Genomic DNA, 17,341 nt, shown 5'->3' on the forward strand with positions numbered 1-17,341 from the left:
TCAGTCGGAAAGGGGTCTGGATTGTCGCAACTCCTCCCTTAAGCAGCCATTCCTATTTCCACCGGCAGACATCAACAGCAACTACCAAGAGATAAAGGAAGGAGACACAGGGCTCTCTTGTACAGAGGGCTGTGTCCTTTCATCAACCACAATCTTCCTTGTCAGGACAATCTAAACCAGCGGGACAGTCCTCACAGCACCGGAAGATTTCCCAGGGAGGAAGATTGTAGCCTCAGCAATCTATCTTCAAGAAGCCTTCACAGTCTTTCCTGGTCCGGCAGAGCAAGGATGTAGCAGAAACAGGGGAAAAGGAATAGGAAGATGCCTACTCTAGGATGGGGACCTGTGGATGGGTGGAGGACTACAAAAGAATTGGTGGTGGTGGTTCCATGGGTACCTCCTCCCTTTCATCAGTTTTCTCCCTCCAGCAACATCGCCATCTTATCGCCCGGGGTTCCCGGAAGATCTTGCCCTTCAACAAGAAGTTCCGGCCTTACTAGAGAAGGATGCTATTCAAGAGGTCGAGAACGAGTCTCTTGACTTTTACTGTTCAGAATGGAGACAGCATCCATAGTCATTCAGACAGTAAGGACTCGGGATTTCATGATTATGCTAGACCTGAGGAATGCTCATTTTTAGGTACCACTTCACCAGTTGTCTAGGAAGAACCTTTTAGTTGTTATCAACAAGAAGGTATTCCAGTTCAAGGTCCTCTGTTTGGCCTCTTGACTGCACCGCAAGTTTTCATGGCTGCTTCCCTATTTGGAAAATTGATTGATTCTAGCAGACTAAAAGGAAAGCCACTGCCTGCGTCAGTCCTTGCCACCAGATTTTTCTTTGAAGGAAATCTCTATGCTCATATGGAGCTTTGAGCAGACCAGCCCTCCAGTTGAAGTGAGTTCCCCATCTTGCAATGTAGTGGAGGTTTTTACACTCCCTGAAGAGGGTGCCATGTGAACCGTTGTGGTGCACCTCTGGCAGAGATCTTACCCTGAAGACAATGTTCCTACTCGCTTTAGCTTTAGCTAAGCGGATCAGTGAACTGCATGCGCTCTCTTTCAACATTACCCACTCAAGGGGTTGGAGGCATGTCTCTCTTTCCATCGTACCCCGAGTTCATAGCTACGACCTAGAACCCATCATTACCGGACCCTAAGTTTTTATCTTTTCAAGTTTTAAGTCTTCAAAATATAACTGAAGATCCTGATCAGATGTTACTTGTCCTATAAGGGTACTAAGGTGATACCTTAACCATACTAGTTCAGCCAGGCCTCACCTGCAGCAGCTCTTCGTTAGTTTGGGAGGACGAACAAGAAAATTTCCAAAAACACCATTTTCTTCTGGCTTAAAGAAGTCATCTCTTGTACCTTGTCGTCTCCTCTTTCACAAGCTCGAGTGAAGGCCCATGATATCAGAGATGCAAGCACCTCTCTGGATTTCAAAAGAAACCTCTGTGTCACAGGTTCTCCAGGCGACTGTTAGGAAAGTTTAACCAGATAGTAATTTGGTTCATACTTTCTCTTAAGGATGAGCATCAATAAAGGACAATGGTTTGTACTTATAGAAATAAGTGACAAATTAAATTTCTTTTTCTTAACTATGCAACTTGAGTCTTTTGAGTTACACTTCTCACCTTAACTACCCCGCAGGTCCCAGGGCTAAAGGTCAAAGTGAAAGTCTTGCTGACTGACGAGTGGGTATTCCACCACCCACTGGTTGTCATAACTACCTCACTAAATTTCTACGGCCATTCTAATTTCAAGAATCCATAATATTAAAAAACTCAAGGCTTGTAAAGGCAAGGAAAGAATAAACTTCTAAAACTTTTTCATAAATCAGCCTTATATGTTATGTAATTAACAGTTTTGTCTAATATGCTGGAGCCAAATGATAATGGTCAGCCTATAGGCTGTAATATGAAAAATTCGTAGGTAATTTGTATTTTTCCTAACTATACAAACCTTAGCTATTTAATATGGGTAATTACTTTGGGCGTAGCTGAAATGACGAGCCAATAGAATTTTAACGAGGGTTTACTACCCCACCGCTAGTTAGCGGGGGCTAGGGAGGGTAGCTTGCTACCACCCGCCTCACACACACCTGTGCTGAGCTCACTTTGCTTAGAGGTAGGACTTCACGGGGGATAGGACTGGCGGGCAAGTTTGATTAAATAGCTAAGGTTTGTATAGTTAGGAAAAATACAAATTACCTACGAATTTGTCATTTCTTCCGTAACTGGATTACAAACCATGCTATATAATATGGGCGACTCACCCCTTAGGAAGGGTGGTAAGTCCCGGCCAGTACTGGCTTTTAGCTTTGCCCGGGGACTCAGTATCTGAGTGTGTCAGCACTCAACAATAAGGAGTCCCTGCATCTCACTAGCACCTTGCTGTGCAAGGGCTGCGGCCTTCATAAGCTGTGTGTGAAGGTTTGAAGTGACTCGTCCTAGGAAGTTGACCTGCAGTCCTTTAGATGGAAACTTTAGGCTAGGACTCTCCCAATACCACCTCGTAAGGGTATGGGGACGTGACAGTATTAGCTTAATACTAGGAACACAAGGAGACATGGTTTACCTGCAGCGGTTCGAGGTCAGCTGTGCAGAGAACCCAGGATGCTGCTTTCTCCAAGAGAGGGGAGGATGAAGACAAGAATAAGGGCCAGACAAACCTTTTCATTCATGCAGACTAAAACCGGGTAACAATGCCCTCAACCTTCTGCTACTTGTCCATTAAGGAGCCTGAGGTTTAAACCAGTTGTTGTGCAGCCACCACAGGGCCGATAGAGTACGTATCGAGCCTCCTGTGGGTCACATCTTGCAGGTAGTGGGCTGTGAAGGTCGTCTGACGCTTCCACACCCCTGCTTGTAGAACCTGCGTCACTGAGAAGTTCTTTTTGAAGGCCAGGGACGTAGCTACGCCCCTGACATCCTGTGCTCTAAGGCGACGTGACGGAGGAGGGTCAGGATTCAGGGACAGATGGATTACCCTATGAATCCATGCTGAGATAGTATTCTTGGTAACCCTCCTCTTTGTTCTGCCAGTGCTCATAAACAATGCCTGCACTTGGGGACGAACTGCAGCCGTTCTTTTGAGATATAGCCTCAGACTCCTTACTGGGCACAATAGATGGTCTGGGTCACCTGTTACAGAACGAAGACTCGAGATCTGGAAAGACACGAACCGAGGGTCCGGCACTCCCGGATTCTGAGTCTTAGCAACAAACTCAGGGACGAATCTGAACGTTACCTCCCCCCATCCCCTTGAATGGGCGATGTCATACGAGAGACCATGAAGTTCACTGACTCGCTTGGCCGTGGCCAAAGCTAGTAGGAACACCGTCTTCCAAGTAAGGTGGCGATCTGAAGCCTGGCGTAATGGTTCGTAGGGAGGTCTCTTAAGAGACCTGAGAACTCTAACCACGTTCCATGGAGGAGGTCTCACTTCCGACTGAGGGCAGGTAAGTTCATAACTTCGTATGACTAGGAAAAGTTCCAGCAAAGAAGAAATGTCCATTCCTTTGAGACTGAAGGCTAGACTTAAGGCCGAGCGATAGCCTTTCACTGCCGAGACTGAAAGGCGCATTTCTTCTCGCAAATACACGAAGAACTCCGCTATTGCTGGAATAGTGGCATCGAGTGGAGAGATACCCCTTCCACGACACCAACCACAGAAAACTCGCCACTTTGCCTGGTAGACCCCTGCGGATGACCTTCGCAGGTGTCCAGACATCCTGTTCGCAAACTGTTGCAAAAATCCTCTCTCCGCGAGGAGATGCTGGATAGTCTCCAGGCGTGAAGTCGAAGCAAAGCTACGGCTTTGTGAAAGATGTTGGCGTGTGGTTGTTTGAGTAGCTCGTGTCGTGGAGGGAGTTCTCTCGGAAGTTCCGTTAGGAGTTGCAGAAGGTCTGGAAACCATTCCGCGTGATGCCACAGCGGAGCTATAAGGGTCATCGAGAGATTGACCGATATTCTGGTCTTGTTGAGTACCCTCCTTATCAGACAGAACGGGGGAAAGGCGTATACGTCGATGTTGTTCCACCGTTGTTGGAAGGCATCTTGCCAGAGTGCCTTGGCATCCGGGACTGGGGAGCAGTACAGCGGGAGCTTGAAGTTCAGCGCTGTAGCAAACAGATCCACAGTCGGGGAACCCCAAAAAGTCAGGACTTTGTTGGCTACTAGATGATCCAAAGACCACTCGGTACTCACTATCTGAGACGCTCTGGTCAGACTGTTGGCGAGCACATTCCTCTTGCCTGGAATGAAGAGAGCCGATAGTGGAATCGAGTGGACTTCGGTCCATCTCAGTATCTCTACTGCAAGATGGGATAGCTGCTCTGAAAAGGTACCTCCCTGCTTGTTGATGTAAGCCACTACTGTGGTGTTGTCGCTCATCACCACCACAGAGTGACCTGCCAGGTAACGTTGGAACTGTTGAAGGGCCAGGAATACGGCCTTCATTTCTAGCAGATTTATATGGAGGCACTTTTCTGATTCTGACCACAGGCCTGAGGTTCTGTGGTGAAGAACGTGAGCCCCCCACTCTTTCTTTGAGGCGTCCGAAAACAGCATCAAATCCGGTTGGAGGACGAGAAGATCTACTCCCCTTCGTAGGTTCTTGTCTGTCACCCACCACTGAAGATCCGTCCGTTCCGCAGGACCCAAAGAGATCATGACGTCCGAGGAATCGTGACCTTGATTCCACCGGGACTTGAGTCGCCATTGCAGAGATTTCATTCTGAGGTGACCTTTGGGAACTAGACGGGCCAAGGATGAGAGGTGACCAAGGAGACGTAACCACGATTGGGCTGGGAGCTCTTCTCGTCTGAGGAAAGGACTCGTGACCCTCCTCAGCTTTGCTATCCTGTCGTCTGATGGGAAGGCTTTGTGGAGATTGGTGTCGATGATCATGCCTAGATATACCAGTCTTTGAGTAGGAAGCAGAGAAGACTTCTCGAGATTTACCATGATCCCCAGATCTTGGCAAAGTCTCAGAAGTTTGTCTCGGTGTTGAAGAAGGGCTGACTCCGAGTCTGCTAGGATCAGCCAGTCATCCAGATAACGGAGGAGACGGATGCCGATCCTGTGTGCCCACGAAGATATTAGGGTGAATACTCTGGTGAAAACCTGAGGTGCTGTGGAGAGACCGAAACACAGCACCTTGAACTGGTAGATCTTGTTGTCTTGGCTGAATCTTAAGTACTTCCTTGAAGACGGATGGACTGGGATCTGGAAGTACGCGTCCTTCAGATCCAATGTACACATGAAGTCTTGAGGTCTCACTGCAAGTCTGACCGTGTCTGCCGTCTCCATGCTGAACGGGGTCTGCTTGACAAACCTGTTCAGAGCTGAGAGGTCGATGACTGGTCTCCAGCCTCCAGACGCCTTCTTTACAAGAAAGAGTCGACTGAAGAAGCCTGGGGACCCGTCAACGACCTCTTGGAGAGCGCCCTTCTTCAATATGGTCTCGACTTTTGCCCGAAGGGCTTGCCCCCTTGCCAATCCCATAGCAAAAGAGCTCAACGACACTGGATCTGCTGTCAGGGGAGGTAGAGATGTTATGAAGAGGATGCGATATCCTTGACTGATTACGGAAATCGTCCAGGAATCGGCCCCGAGTTGCTGCCACCTGCTTGCGCAACTTAGCAGGCATCCCCCTACTGGTGGACATGCAGGGGGACTGCCAATTAAAGCGTTTGCAGCCTCGGCCACTCCCCCTAGGATTTTTCCCTCCCCTGGAGGACTTTTTGCCTTTCATGTCCTTGACAGGAAAGGGCTTCGACACTGTTGTCTTCGCTGCAGCTGCCGGTTTCGTGGTCTTAGTAGGACGTGGTTGCTGGGTTGCTGGAGGTTTATAGGGCTTCGATGTTAAAGCCCCATGTAGGAGAGAGTCCTGGTTGGACTTCCTCCACCTCTCAGCCGCCTGCTCCACGTCCTTAGGCTCAAACAAATTCTTCCCCAAGATGGAAGAATGTCTGAGCCTGCTGATCTCGGTACTGGGGACCTTCTGGTGGAATCTCTCAGACACCGCATCTCGACGCTTCAAGATAGTATTAGCCCACAAGTTCGAGACTTGGAGGGCTAGAAACTCGATTGTACGAGTGCCTGAAAGTAGAAAGGTCTCCATGGCCTTCCTGGTACTCTCTTTGGACAAGTCCTCAGATCGTAACAGGATGCCCAGAGACCCTAGCCAGATGTCCAGCCACGAAGTTGCCTGCATGGCACACTTCGCCACCTTCTCCTGGCTAAGGATCTCCGTAGCCGAGAACGACACTTGCCGGTTGGAGTCTCTCTCTAGAGGGACTCCCCTGGTAAGCTCTTCCAAAGAGTGGTGTAAGGGAAGAGCTAAACAAGTCTCCTCCATGATGTCAAAGTACCTCCTCTGATGGACACGAGGAGGCGGGAGGAGTTTGTTACCGGCGCTGGATCGGCTTGAGGAGGAAAGCTCGGAGAGCTGGCCTTCGACCTTATCTCTAACACTCTTAACTCCTTGGGACCAGGGCAAAGCCGCGCTGGCCTTAGAGGGTTTTTGAGTACCAAAGACTCGGTCCAAGACCGTGTCCTTGCCCTCACGAGGGGGAATCTCTGGATCCGCGAACCCATTGAGATTCCTCATAAGGGTCAGAACCTTCCAGAACGCATGCTTTGATTCCTGTAGCTCTCCTCCTGAAGGGCTGGCAGAGAAGTCTCCTGTCCCCAAAGGCTCTTCTTGGGCGGACTCGTGGACATTCTCCGAGGGCTTGGCTGGCTCTGGTCTAATCCTTGAGGACGACTTCGGTAAAGTCTTGGAGTCCTTTGACTCCCTCCTGGGAGGGATGCAGAACTCCAGCAGCGATGGTGGGAGGCTCTTCTCCACCCCTGCCCGAGAAGACTTCTCTGCGCGAGGTGGGGTTTCCCTCATTGGTGCGATGGGGGAACGCCTCACCTCACGTGACTCCCCTGAGGACGGGAAATCTTCGTCCAAAGGGGAGGGAGAGAAAGTCTGAGGGGGGGGGGAGGAGGAGGAGGAGGAAGCCTTCCTCAAAGACTTCCGAGGAGTCAGCTTCGCCCTTGGAGAAGTCACCACGTCAACTACTCCTCTCTTCCTCTTCGGGGAGTCGAAGCTGCCACTGATTTGTGGCCCAGCTCAGAGAGAACATGACCTGCATGACCGCTCTGACAAGGGACCCAAACCAGGGCTGCCGACCGACAGCTGCGCTGCGCTGTCAGACACTCCCTCTGGAGGGAAGGGGATCGTTCGATCCCTAGGAGGAGTTACCAAAGTAGGGTCTGCCTGAAAGGAAGAAGGAGAAAAGTCCCTGGACCTATTCGGAGTTCTCCCTCCCTCTGGCAGGCGCACTGTGCTGCGCTTGAAGGGGGAGGGGGGGGTGGAGATGACGATGACGATGACCTGGTTGCGTGGCGCCCTGCAGTCTCGCGCGTGGGATCGCCCTGGCGCGATAGAATTTTGCCTGGATCGTGCGCAGGCGAGGGCGCGCAGGGGCACATTCCGGAGATTGCAGAGGGCGCGCAGGGGCACATTCCGGAGATTGCAGAGGGCGCGCAGCAGGCTGAATGAGCACTCACGCGCACGAAGGCGATTATTCGCACGCGCAGGCGTGCAGGATCCCGAAGAGCCCGTGAGGGAGATAACGTTGGGTGCGCGCGCGTAGGAGATATATCCCTTGCACGCGGGCGCGCATGAGGGCGCACATCTGGAAGAATAGGTGGGCGCGCATGGGCATGCGATGGAGACTGCGCGCCATCAGGTGAAGGATGGCGAGCAGGCGGGGTCCGATGGCGCGTCGGCGTTTGATGGCGCGTTGGAGAGCGCTGGCGAGCAAAGGAAGAGGTTATCTTCCCCTTTGCGCCCAGATCAGAAGATCGTGGGTGCGCAGGAGATCGTTGGCACGCAGGCGAGCGCTGGCGCCCAGGAGAACATGGGCGCGCATGGTGCGCATCAGGATGAGGGCGCGCAGGTGAGCGCTGGCGCGCTATAACAGGATCAACAGCAGCTGGCGAGCGCTTGCGCGCAGGTGAACGATGGCGCGCAGGGACCGTTGCCCGTTTAACAACAGGGTGAGTAGGCGCCAACAGCGCATCAGCGGCCAAGAACGGCGATGGCAGGTCAGCAGGTCTGGCGGGTGGAAGGTCGGCGTGTCCCTTGCAAGGACGACCTTCCACCGAAGGAGATCGCGAACGATCTGTGGAGAGTTCCAGGGATGTAGCTGGTATAGTCGGCGAATGACGGCGAGGTTCCTCTGCGGCGGACTGCGGCGATGATGAACCAAGGAGGCGCCTCTTAACACCCTTGTGAGGTGAAGGAAGGCCTCTACGGCGAAGAAGAAGGCACGCTTTATGCCTTATACGCCCTCTGGAGCCCGTGGGGTCAGCAGGCTGACCATCAGCAGTCCTCCAAAGAGGAGTCTGTGAGTGAACTCCCCCGAGGGGGAGAATCACCGGCAAGAGAGACCGTTGGACTTACTTCCTCCCTCGAAAGATGATCGGAGGGGGAACTACGCCTTCAGCTACATCAGCAACATCAGGAGCAGAGGTTCGATATAACTCATCGGAAGCCTCTGCCACAACAACGTCGACGATAGACAGAGGATCAACCTCTGCTAAAGTCGGCGACTGTTTGACAGCTGCCCCCAACCTGATCATGTCAAACAAGGCTTCCTTGGAGGGCGAACCCTCAAGCCCCAAGGAAGCCCAAAGCTACAACAAATCATTATTAGTCACATTTACATTTATATTTAAATCCTCCCCCGGGGGAGGAGGAGGAGCTGCCTCGCTATGGGAGGCAACTCCCTCTCCCAAACCCCGAGATCGGTCAACAGAACTGCGGCCTACGCTACCACTAGACAATTTTTCGGAAGAAACCGATTGAGTGGGAGCTTCGGAGGAGGTTTGGGGCACGGAAGAAGAGCCCTTGGGATTTTCTCCTTTCAAAGAAACCTTCGAAGGAGAAATATCCCTTTTGGATTTCTTCTTCCGGCGCCGGGAAAACCTCTCCCACTGGGAGGTAGACCACTCCCTGCACTCACCACATACATTACTCTTATCACACCATTGGCCCCTACAGTAAGGACACAAGGTGTGGGGGTCCGTTTCGATTGCTGACATATAGGTACCACAAGGGCGGTCAGGTAAACCAGGACACTTACGCATTGCAGAGGCCAACTTCACACACACACTGTCAAAGAAAAAGCAAACAAAAGATTAGTAATGGCTGTCAAAGAAGGCGAGGGTGACAGCGGACACGTCTGACTACCACCTGAACTGAGAGCAAAGTGAGCTCAGCACAGGTGTGTGTGAGGGGGGGGGGGTAGCAAGTTACCCTCCCTACCCCCCGCTAACTAGCGGTGGGGTAGCAAACCCTCGTTAAAATTCTAATGGCTCGTCATTTCAGCTACGCCGAAAGTAATTACTCATATTTAATAGCGTGGTTTGTATTTCAGTTACGGAACAAAAATTGTTTTCAAAGGCTCCTTGAGAGTTTCATTATCTGGAGTTGCTAGGGAGAATTTGCAATAGAGAAAGAACTTCTGCTCGCAGCAGTATTCCAGCAGTGAGATTTTTTATTGCTTTGTTCTCAACTAAGGCTTGTGTAAATATTGAATGTTGTAGGGCCTTCTGTTTCTTGGGTTCACCACTCTTTGAGAGAGGAAGGTCTCAGATATGTCTGGTCCTTTTTCGCCTTCCAAGGTTCACTTACGCCAGGGTTTTTTCTGGACCTTGTCGGGGCGGAGACGAACATGCACTAGGGACGTTTCTTCAAGGAGATCCCCTGAGAGATGTTGTGTAAAAGGGAAGGCTTCTCCTAAGAGATTCTGGATAACTGAGTACGTGCATAATCCATGACATTCATCGCTCCAGGACAATAGGGACAACTTTAAACAGAGTTGTTCCTGGGACGTCAATTGGTACCAATCCCTACTGAGGTCCCCCAAAGATGTAGCTTCTGAGAGGAAGTGTGAGAGTTTCGCCTTCCCCACCTTTTGAGTGCCCACGTAGTCCTATGCCTCCCTTCCTTGGCATGCCTTACGTAGAGCAAACAGTTCAACACCCACCTAACGGTGAGTCTCCTAATTAGGACGAGGGTTTGCACTTGTGTTAGAAAATAAAAAAATTTTAGTACTGTAATTTGTATTTTTCATAACTATGCAAACCTGAGCCCATTTAAGGTTTACTGCCCACCTCGTCCTCCTGGAAACCCTAGACTGAACTTTTATGAATGGGTGATCTACCCTGGATAAGAACAATCACATACTCCTTCTCTCTCACTCTCCCTTATCTCCACCACACGAATCCATTTTCTTTTTTCCAGCTAGGGTCAGCAAAATATGAAACTGTGCCTGTTTAAAAGGACTCAGATTGTAAAGGTAGGAATCATATAAAATGACTTAAATTGGTGATATTCACTATTCATTTAATTGTCAGTTTTTATTTCAAGTGACAGGGCTGTAAATTTAGATGAGATAAGAACAGAAGTAAAGTTTTAAAATTTGTTTTAAATCTGTCTGATTGCCACTTACCCTACTCGGGGTTATTGTGGTCGTCAGCAATGTGCCTTAAAAGGTAAGATTTCAATAATGAAACCTTTTGATTTGGTATGTATCTTTAGGTCATATTATATTCCTCCCTCAGCCCCACTTCAAGAGGTCTTGTGTTTAGGTAAAGGTCTCAGTTGACTTCAATATTGTGAGGAACAAGGGGAATGGATCACCAGGCATGGTACACAGCCAGCCTGCTTGGTAACATCTCTCCCTGGTATTTGCCAGTCAGGGGTTCAAGTCCCCCTCAAGTCTCATTACTGCCATTAGAGTCTGCAACCTTATCATCCTTGTGAGCTAAGGTTGGGGGGTTTGGGGGAGCCTATAGGTGTATCTGTTGTGTCACCAGCAGCCATTGCCTGGCCCTTCCCTGGTCCTAGGGGGCTTGGGCGGAGAGGGGGCTTGGGCGCTGATCACATGATATATGGTCAGTCTCTAGGGCCTTGTTCTGCTTGATAGGGCAATGTCACTGTCCCTTGCCTCAGCCATTAATGAGCAGCCTTTAAACCTTTAAAATCAGGTATGGTATCCTGTATATACATTTTAAAACAACAAAAGTTTGCACTTCTTTGATACAAACAACGTATCCTTTAGGTAAGTATCAAAATAATCAATTTTTTAAAAGTAAAATTTTGATTTTCCTACAATAGATTATATTAGCTGTATATGGAAAGAAAATCATAAAAAATGTATATTGTTATTAAAATAAAATATACATGCTTTATATATTCTGTTCATGATAGAGGGGATAGGCATGCACTATTTCAATCCTCTCAATTATCAAATGTAAAACTCATATGCTCATAACAATCTTGATTACCCTAAGTGTCAATAAAACAGTACTGTTATGGTAGGCTACCTTTAATACGCCTTTCTGCATATCAATATAAAGATCTTGAATATTACAGCTGTACAGCTGTTGCTCGTAAGGCAACGGTAAAACTTTGGCAGGAGCAGTGGGCGGGCAATGAATGCGCACTACCAAATGACCCGGGCTTCCAGGTACTCCACGCTTAGCTGTGAGGGAGAAACAATAATGTATATTTATTCTAAAAAGGTTCATAGAGAAAATAGGAGATTTATAACTGAACCAATGGCAATTTATTTTCAGGATTTTCTGATGGTCCTTAAGAACTTATGGTTTTAAGAGGTTTTGCTTCAACATAACATTTACTACATAATCTTTAAGAAGTAAGCAAGGAAATAAAAATGAATGCTATAAGCTGATAAAATTTTTCTGAATATGATATTTTAATTATAAAATAAATTTTTGAATATACAGTACTTACCCGGTGAATATATAATAGCTGAGCCTCCGGCGGCTCGACAGAAAAAACACACAAAAACTCGCGAGCGATCGCTATGAAGGTTGCGGGTGTGCCCACTAGCGCCAACTATCGGCCAGATACCGCATATACATGTAAACAGACCCAATTTTTCTCATCCCGCTGGGTCTCTATCGGGGAGGAAGGGGGGGGCCTTTAATTTATATATTCACCGGGTAAGTATATTCAAAAATTTATTTTATAATTAAAATATCATTTTTAAATATTTAACTTAGCCGGTGAATATATAATAGCTGATTCACACCCATGGTGGTGGGTAGAGACCAGAGTTAATTAAGTTTACAGCGTATGTGCTTAGAGTTTTTGACAGTTATATCATAACAAAACCCAAATATATAAAGGTACCGGGTAAGGAAGTTGACTTAGACGATTACTCTGCCTTATTAGTCTGTCTTCCACACGAAGCCCAGCGATCCTCTTAGGATGCTGAAAGACTCCCAGGAGTTGAAGTATTAAGGGCTGCAACCCATACAACAGGACCTCATCAAACCCCTAATCTGGGCGCTCTCAAGAAATGACTTTGACCACCCGCCAAATCAACCAGGATGCGAAAGGCTTCTTAGCCTTCCGTACAACCCATAAAACAATATTAAAAACATTTCAAGAGACAGATTAAAAAGGATATTGGAATTAGGGTAATGTAGTGGTAGAACCCTCACCCACTACTGCACTTGCTGCAACGAATGGACCCATTGTGTAGCAGTCCTCGTAAAGAGTCTGGACATCTTTTAAGTAAAATGACGCGAACACTGACTTGTTTCTCCAAAAAGTCGCGTCCATAATACTTTGCAGAGATTTATTTTGCTTGAAGGCCACGGAGGTTGCTATAGCTCTAACTTCGTGCGTCTTAACCTTAAGCAAACATCGGTCTTTCTCATTCAAGTGAGAATGAGCTTCTCGTATTAAAAATCTGATAAAATATGACAAAGCATTCTTTGACATAGGCAATGATGGTTTCTTAACTGAGCACCATAATGCCTCAGATTTACCTCGTAATGACTTAGTACGAGCTAAGTAGAACTTAAGAGCTCTAACAGGACATAATACTCTTTCCAGTTCGTTGCCTACGATCTCTGATAAGCAAGGAATATCAAAAGATTTAGGCCAAGGACGAGAAGGCAGTTCATTTTTGGCCAGGAAACCAAGTTGAAGTGAACAAGTGGCTTTTTCTGTAGAAAAGCCGATGTTCTTACTGAAGGCATGAAGTTCACTGACCCTTTAAGCCGAAGCCAAGCACACTAAGAAAAGTGTCTTGAGGGTGAGATCCTTCAGGGAGGCTGAATGTAATGGCTCAAACCTGTCTGACATGAGGAACCTTAGGACCACGTCTAAGTTCCATCCAGGAGTTGCCAAACGACGTTCCTTAGAGGTCTCGAAAGACTTAAGGAGATTTTGGAGATCTTTATTGTTGGAAAGATCTAAGCCTCTATGTTGAAAGACCGAAGCCAACATGCTCCTGTAGCCCTTAATCGTGGGAGCTGAAAGGGAGCGAACCTTTCTCAGATGTAAAAGAAAATCTGCGATTTGGGCTACAGAGGTACTGGACGAGGACACAGATGCTGACTTGCACCAGTCTCGAAAGACTTCCCACTTCGACTGGTATACTCTAATGGTAGAAGCTCTCCTCGCTCTTGCAATCGCACTGGCTGCCTCCTTCGAAAAGCCTCGAGCTCTTGAGAGCCTTTCGATAGTCTGAAGGAAGTCAGACGAAGAGCGGGGAGGCTTTGATGGACATTCTTTACGTGGGGCTGACGTAACAGATCTACCCTTAGAGGAAGACTTCTTGGAAAGTCTACCAGCCATTGAAGTACCTCGGTGAACCATTCTCTCGCGGGCCAGAGGGTAGCAACCAACGTCAACCTTGTCCCTTCGTGAGAGGCGAACTTCTGCAGTACCTTGTTGACTATCTTGAATGGTGGGAATGCATATAAGTCCAGAAGAGACCAATCCAGTAGAAACGCGTCTATGTGGATTGCTTCTGTATCGAGGACTGGAGAGCAATAGATTGGTAACCTTTTGGTCAACGAGGAGGCAAAGAGGTCTATGGTGGGTTGACCCCAAGTAGCCCAAAGACTCTTGCACACGTCCTTGTGGAGGGTCCATTCCGTGGGTATCACCTGACCCCTCCGACTGAGACAGTCTGCCAAGACGTTCAAGTCCCCCTGGATGAATCTCGTCAACAGGGAGATGCCTCGATTTCTTGACCATAAGAGAAGGTCCCTTGCGATCTCGAGCAGCGTGAAGGAGTGTGCCTCCTTGCTTGGAGATGTACGCCAAAGCTGTGGTGTTGTCTGAGTTGACCTCTACCACTTAGTTTTGAAGAAGCTTTCGAATATCATCAAGGCCAAGTGGACTGCTAATAGCTCCTTGCCGTTGATGTGCATGCTCTTCTGACTTGAGGTCCACAGACCCGAGCATTCCCGACCGTCCAGGGTCGCACCCCAACCCAAATCCGACGCGTCTGAGAACAACACGTGGTTTGGGTTCTTGACTGCTAGGGATAGTCCCTCTCTCAGACTGATATTGCTGTCCCACCATTTAAGGCATGCCTTTACTGGTTCGGAGACTGGGAATGATACCGTCTCTAACGTCTTGTCCTAGTTCCAGTGAGAGGCTAGATGGAACCGGAGAGGCAGAAGGTGTAGTCTCCCTAGTGAGACAAACTGCTCCAGGGATGAGAGAGTCCCTACGAGACTGTTCCAACTCCTGACTGAACAAACGTTCTCTTTTCAGCATTAGTTAGACTTCGAGCAGGGCTTGTTCTATTCGGGTGGCAGACGGAAGAGCCCGAAAAAAAAAAACTGGACTGCGAATCTCCATCCCCAAATATAGAATAATCTGGGATGGGATCAGTTGGGACTTTTAGGTTGACCAAAAGTCCCAACTCCCTGGCCAGACTCAACGTCCAATGTAGATCCTGCAGACAGCGAAGACTGGACGATGCTCTGAGAAGCCAGTCGTCCAAGTACAGGGAGGCTCGGATCCCCGATAGATGGAGGGATTTTGCCACATTCCTCATGAGCCTCGTAAACACGAGAGGAGCAGGACTGAGGCCAAAGCACAGGGCTCGAAACTGGTACCCCACATTCCTGTAAACAAACCTCAGAAACGGTTGGGAATCCGGGTGTATAGGAATGTGGAAGTATGCCTCCTGAAGGTCGAGAGAGACCATCCAGTCGCCTTCCATTAATGCTGTCAAGACAGCCTGGTAGACCTCATCGTGAAGTTTGTCTTGACAATGAATACATTGAGCGCACTTGCCTCTTACGTACTCCTGCAGTGAACATGGCTGCCAGATCATTGGAGCCATCCCTGAGGGACTTGTTCCTGCAGAGAACGTGGCTGTCAGATCATTGGAGCCATCCCTGAAAGCCTTGTTTATGCATGACATAATTGTACAGCAAAACTTCAAACGCTCGAAAAAACTCCTAACAGGAGATGGTCTAGCTCTGAAGTCGACCATAAAATCTTGGAGCGTCTCATGGCCAGGCGCCAGGGAGAGTCTATGAGGTTTGAGAAGTCTATCTGGGCAGAGGCAGGAACTCCCAAGCCGAGAACTTCTCCCGTGTCATATCAGACTCTCGCTCTATAAGCCAGCTTAAAAGTAGGGAAAGCAAAGGCTGTCTCCCCCAAACTCCTCCTGGTGATTAACCAGTCGCCTAGCAAACGTAAAGCTCTCTTAGCAGAGCGAGAGAGCACTAGCTTATAAAACAACGGCTTCGAAGTAGTTAGGCCTAGTGTAAACTCTGACGTTTAGGCGAACGAGGAGCAGCAGTTACAAAAAGATCCGGACAAAGATCCTTAAAAATCAGCATGATTTATTTAAAGTCCATAGAGGGCTGAGCAGCTTTAGGCTCCTCTCCGTCTGACAGAGTCCTCAAGGGAATATCAGTAGGAGGGGGATCAGCAACTTCCTCATCTGAAGGAACCTTGTCCGACAATAGCCGAGTCTCAAGCAAGGGAGAGACCTGACGTGGTGGCAATGCTTGACAAGCAGAGTCCACATGCAAAGGAGCAATCAGTAGCAGTCAAGGACGCTATGTCATGTAACTGCTTAAAGGACTGACCAGTAACAACAACAGGTGCGGGAGGACGTTCGACGTCAACTCGAGACTGCCTTGACTGCTTAGACTGAGCAGTCAAAACAACCCTTGACTGCGGTGCTTGACGCTCAACGTCAAAACAAGTCAACTCTGCTGGTTGGTGAACGTCCTGAACGTCAACAAGAGCAAGCGGCAGCGGCTGAACGTCCACAAGCGGCTGAGAGTCAACACGGGACTGCATCGAGTGAGGCTCTACAAAACACGATTGACGTGACTTTGTAACGTCAATGTCAACAGGACGAGCAAAGGCTCGTTTGGGCGGCTGACGGCCAAGATCTCGATCAGCTAAGCGGCGAGGATCATCGTGAACCTGCTCAACAGAATAGTCCTCCATAAGAGAGGCAAGCTTATTCTGCATGTCTTGCCGTACAACCCATTTAGGATCAACGGGAATGGTTGCGGTAAGAGACGAGGGTAACGTCTGTGACTGCAAAACCTTGCCTACAAAAAGACTCTCGGAGCCTGTGTTACGCTTTTGTTTAGGCGGCGAGCAGTCTTCCGATGACTGCATAGGGTCAGAGCTGTCCTAATGGTTACAACCAGGACGCTGAACCTGTCCTGAAAGGACTGACTTTCGCTTAAAGGGCCTCGAAACCTTGTTCCACGGTTTCTTATGCGAAAAGCCTTCGGATGACGAGGAGAAAATCGTCTCTCTCGCCTTATGGTAGGGGCGGTGTTGATGAGACACGCCTGAAACCATAGAGGGAACGTCTGTTCGCTGATCAAGTCCTCTCGAACCCATAAGTCGTACGACATTACTTCTCCCCTGGGCTTGGGAGCTTGCAAGAGGTCTCGGACTAGGTGAACGACAGGCACGAACAGACGAACCCTCGGTCGCAACACTGATAACACTTTGCGCAATTATCACTTTATCACTACGATTTTCTGTTTTGCACTTACTTCACTGAAATCGAATTTTACAACAATTCACATTAGGTATGAATAAAACTGATTTCTACCTGAAGCACGCAATTCTACCCTCATCAAAAGGTTATAATTGCGAAATCAGTCGTATAATGTAAGCACATTAATACAAGCAAAAAACAGTAAACATATATTAAGATAAAAAGATAAGTGGCTGGGAAGGAGACTAAACACTAGTTCATTCAAAACTACGTTTTCAATCTCTCACCGTACAGTGCCTTGGGACGAGAATAAAAACTAAAAACGTTTTATCCTTTCTCCCCGTACAGAGACTAGGGACGAGAGTAAAAAACTGACTCGAGAACGTTACTCGCTTGGGACGAGAATAAAGATCGGAACGTTCTCTCTTCCTCTCTCTCTCTCCGTCTCTCTCTCTCTCTCTCTCTCTCTCTCTCTCTCTCTCTCTCTCTCTCTCTTGATTTCACACCGAAGAGA

The 17,341-nt window shown here is 48.5% G+C and overlaps 1 protein-coding gene across 1 annotated transcript in view; it reads right to left on the bottom strand.

Moving 5' to 3' along the window:
• LOC137650926 (uncharacterized) overlaps positions 1-17,341 on the bottom strand; it is a 144,421-nt gene that overhangs the window by 5,000 nt on the left and 122,080 nt on the right. The window contains exon 10 of the mRNA XM_068384073.1: positions 11,393-11,550. Within this exon, the coding sequence (XP_068240174.1) occupies positions 11,393-11,550 (158 nt within the window). The remainder of the gene's footprint in view (positions 1-11,392; positions 11,551-17,341) is intronic.

Source organism: Palaemon carinicauda, chromosome 1, assembly GCF_036898095.1.
Source record: "Palaemon carinicauda isolate YSFRI2023 chromosome 1, ASM3689809v2, whole genome shotgun sequence".
Taxonomy (NCBI): domain Eukaryota; kingdom Metazoa; phylum Arthropoda; class Malacostraca; order Decapoda; family Palaemonidae; genus Palaemon; species Palaemon carinicauda.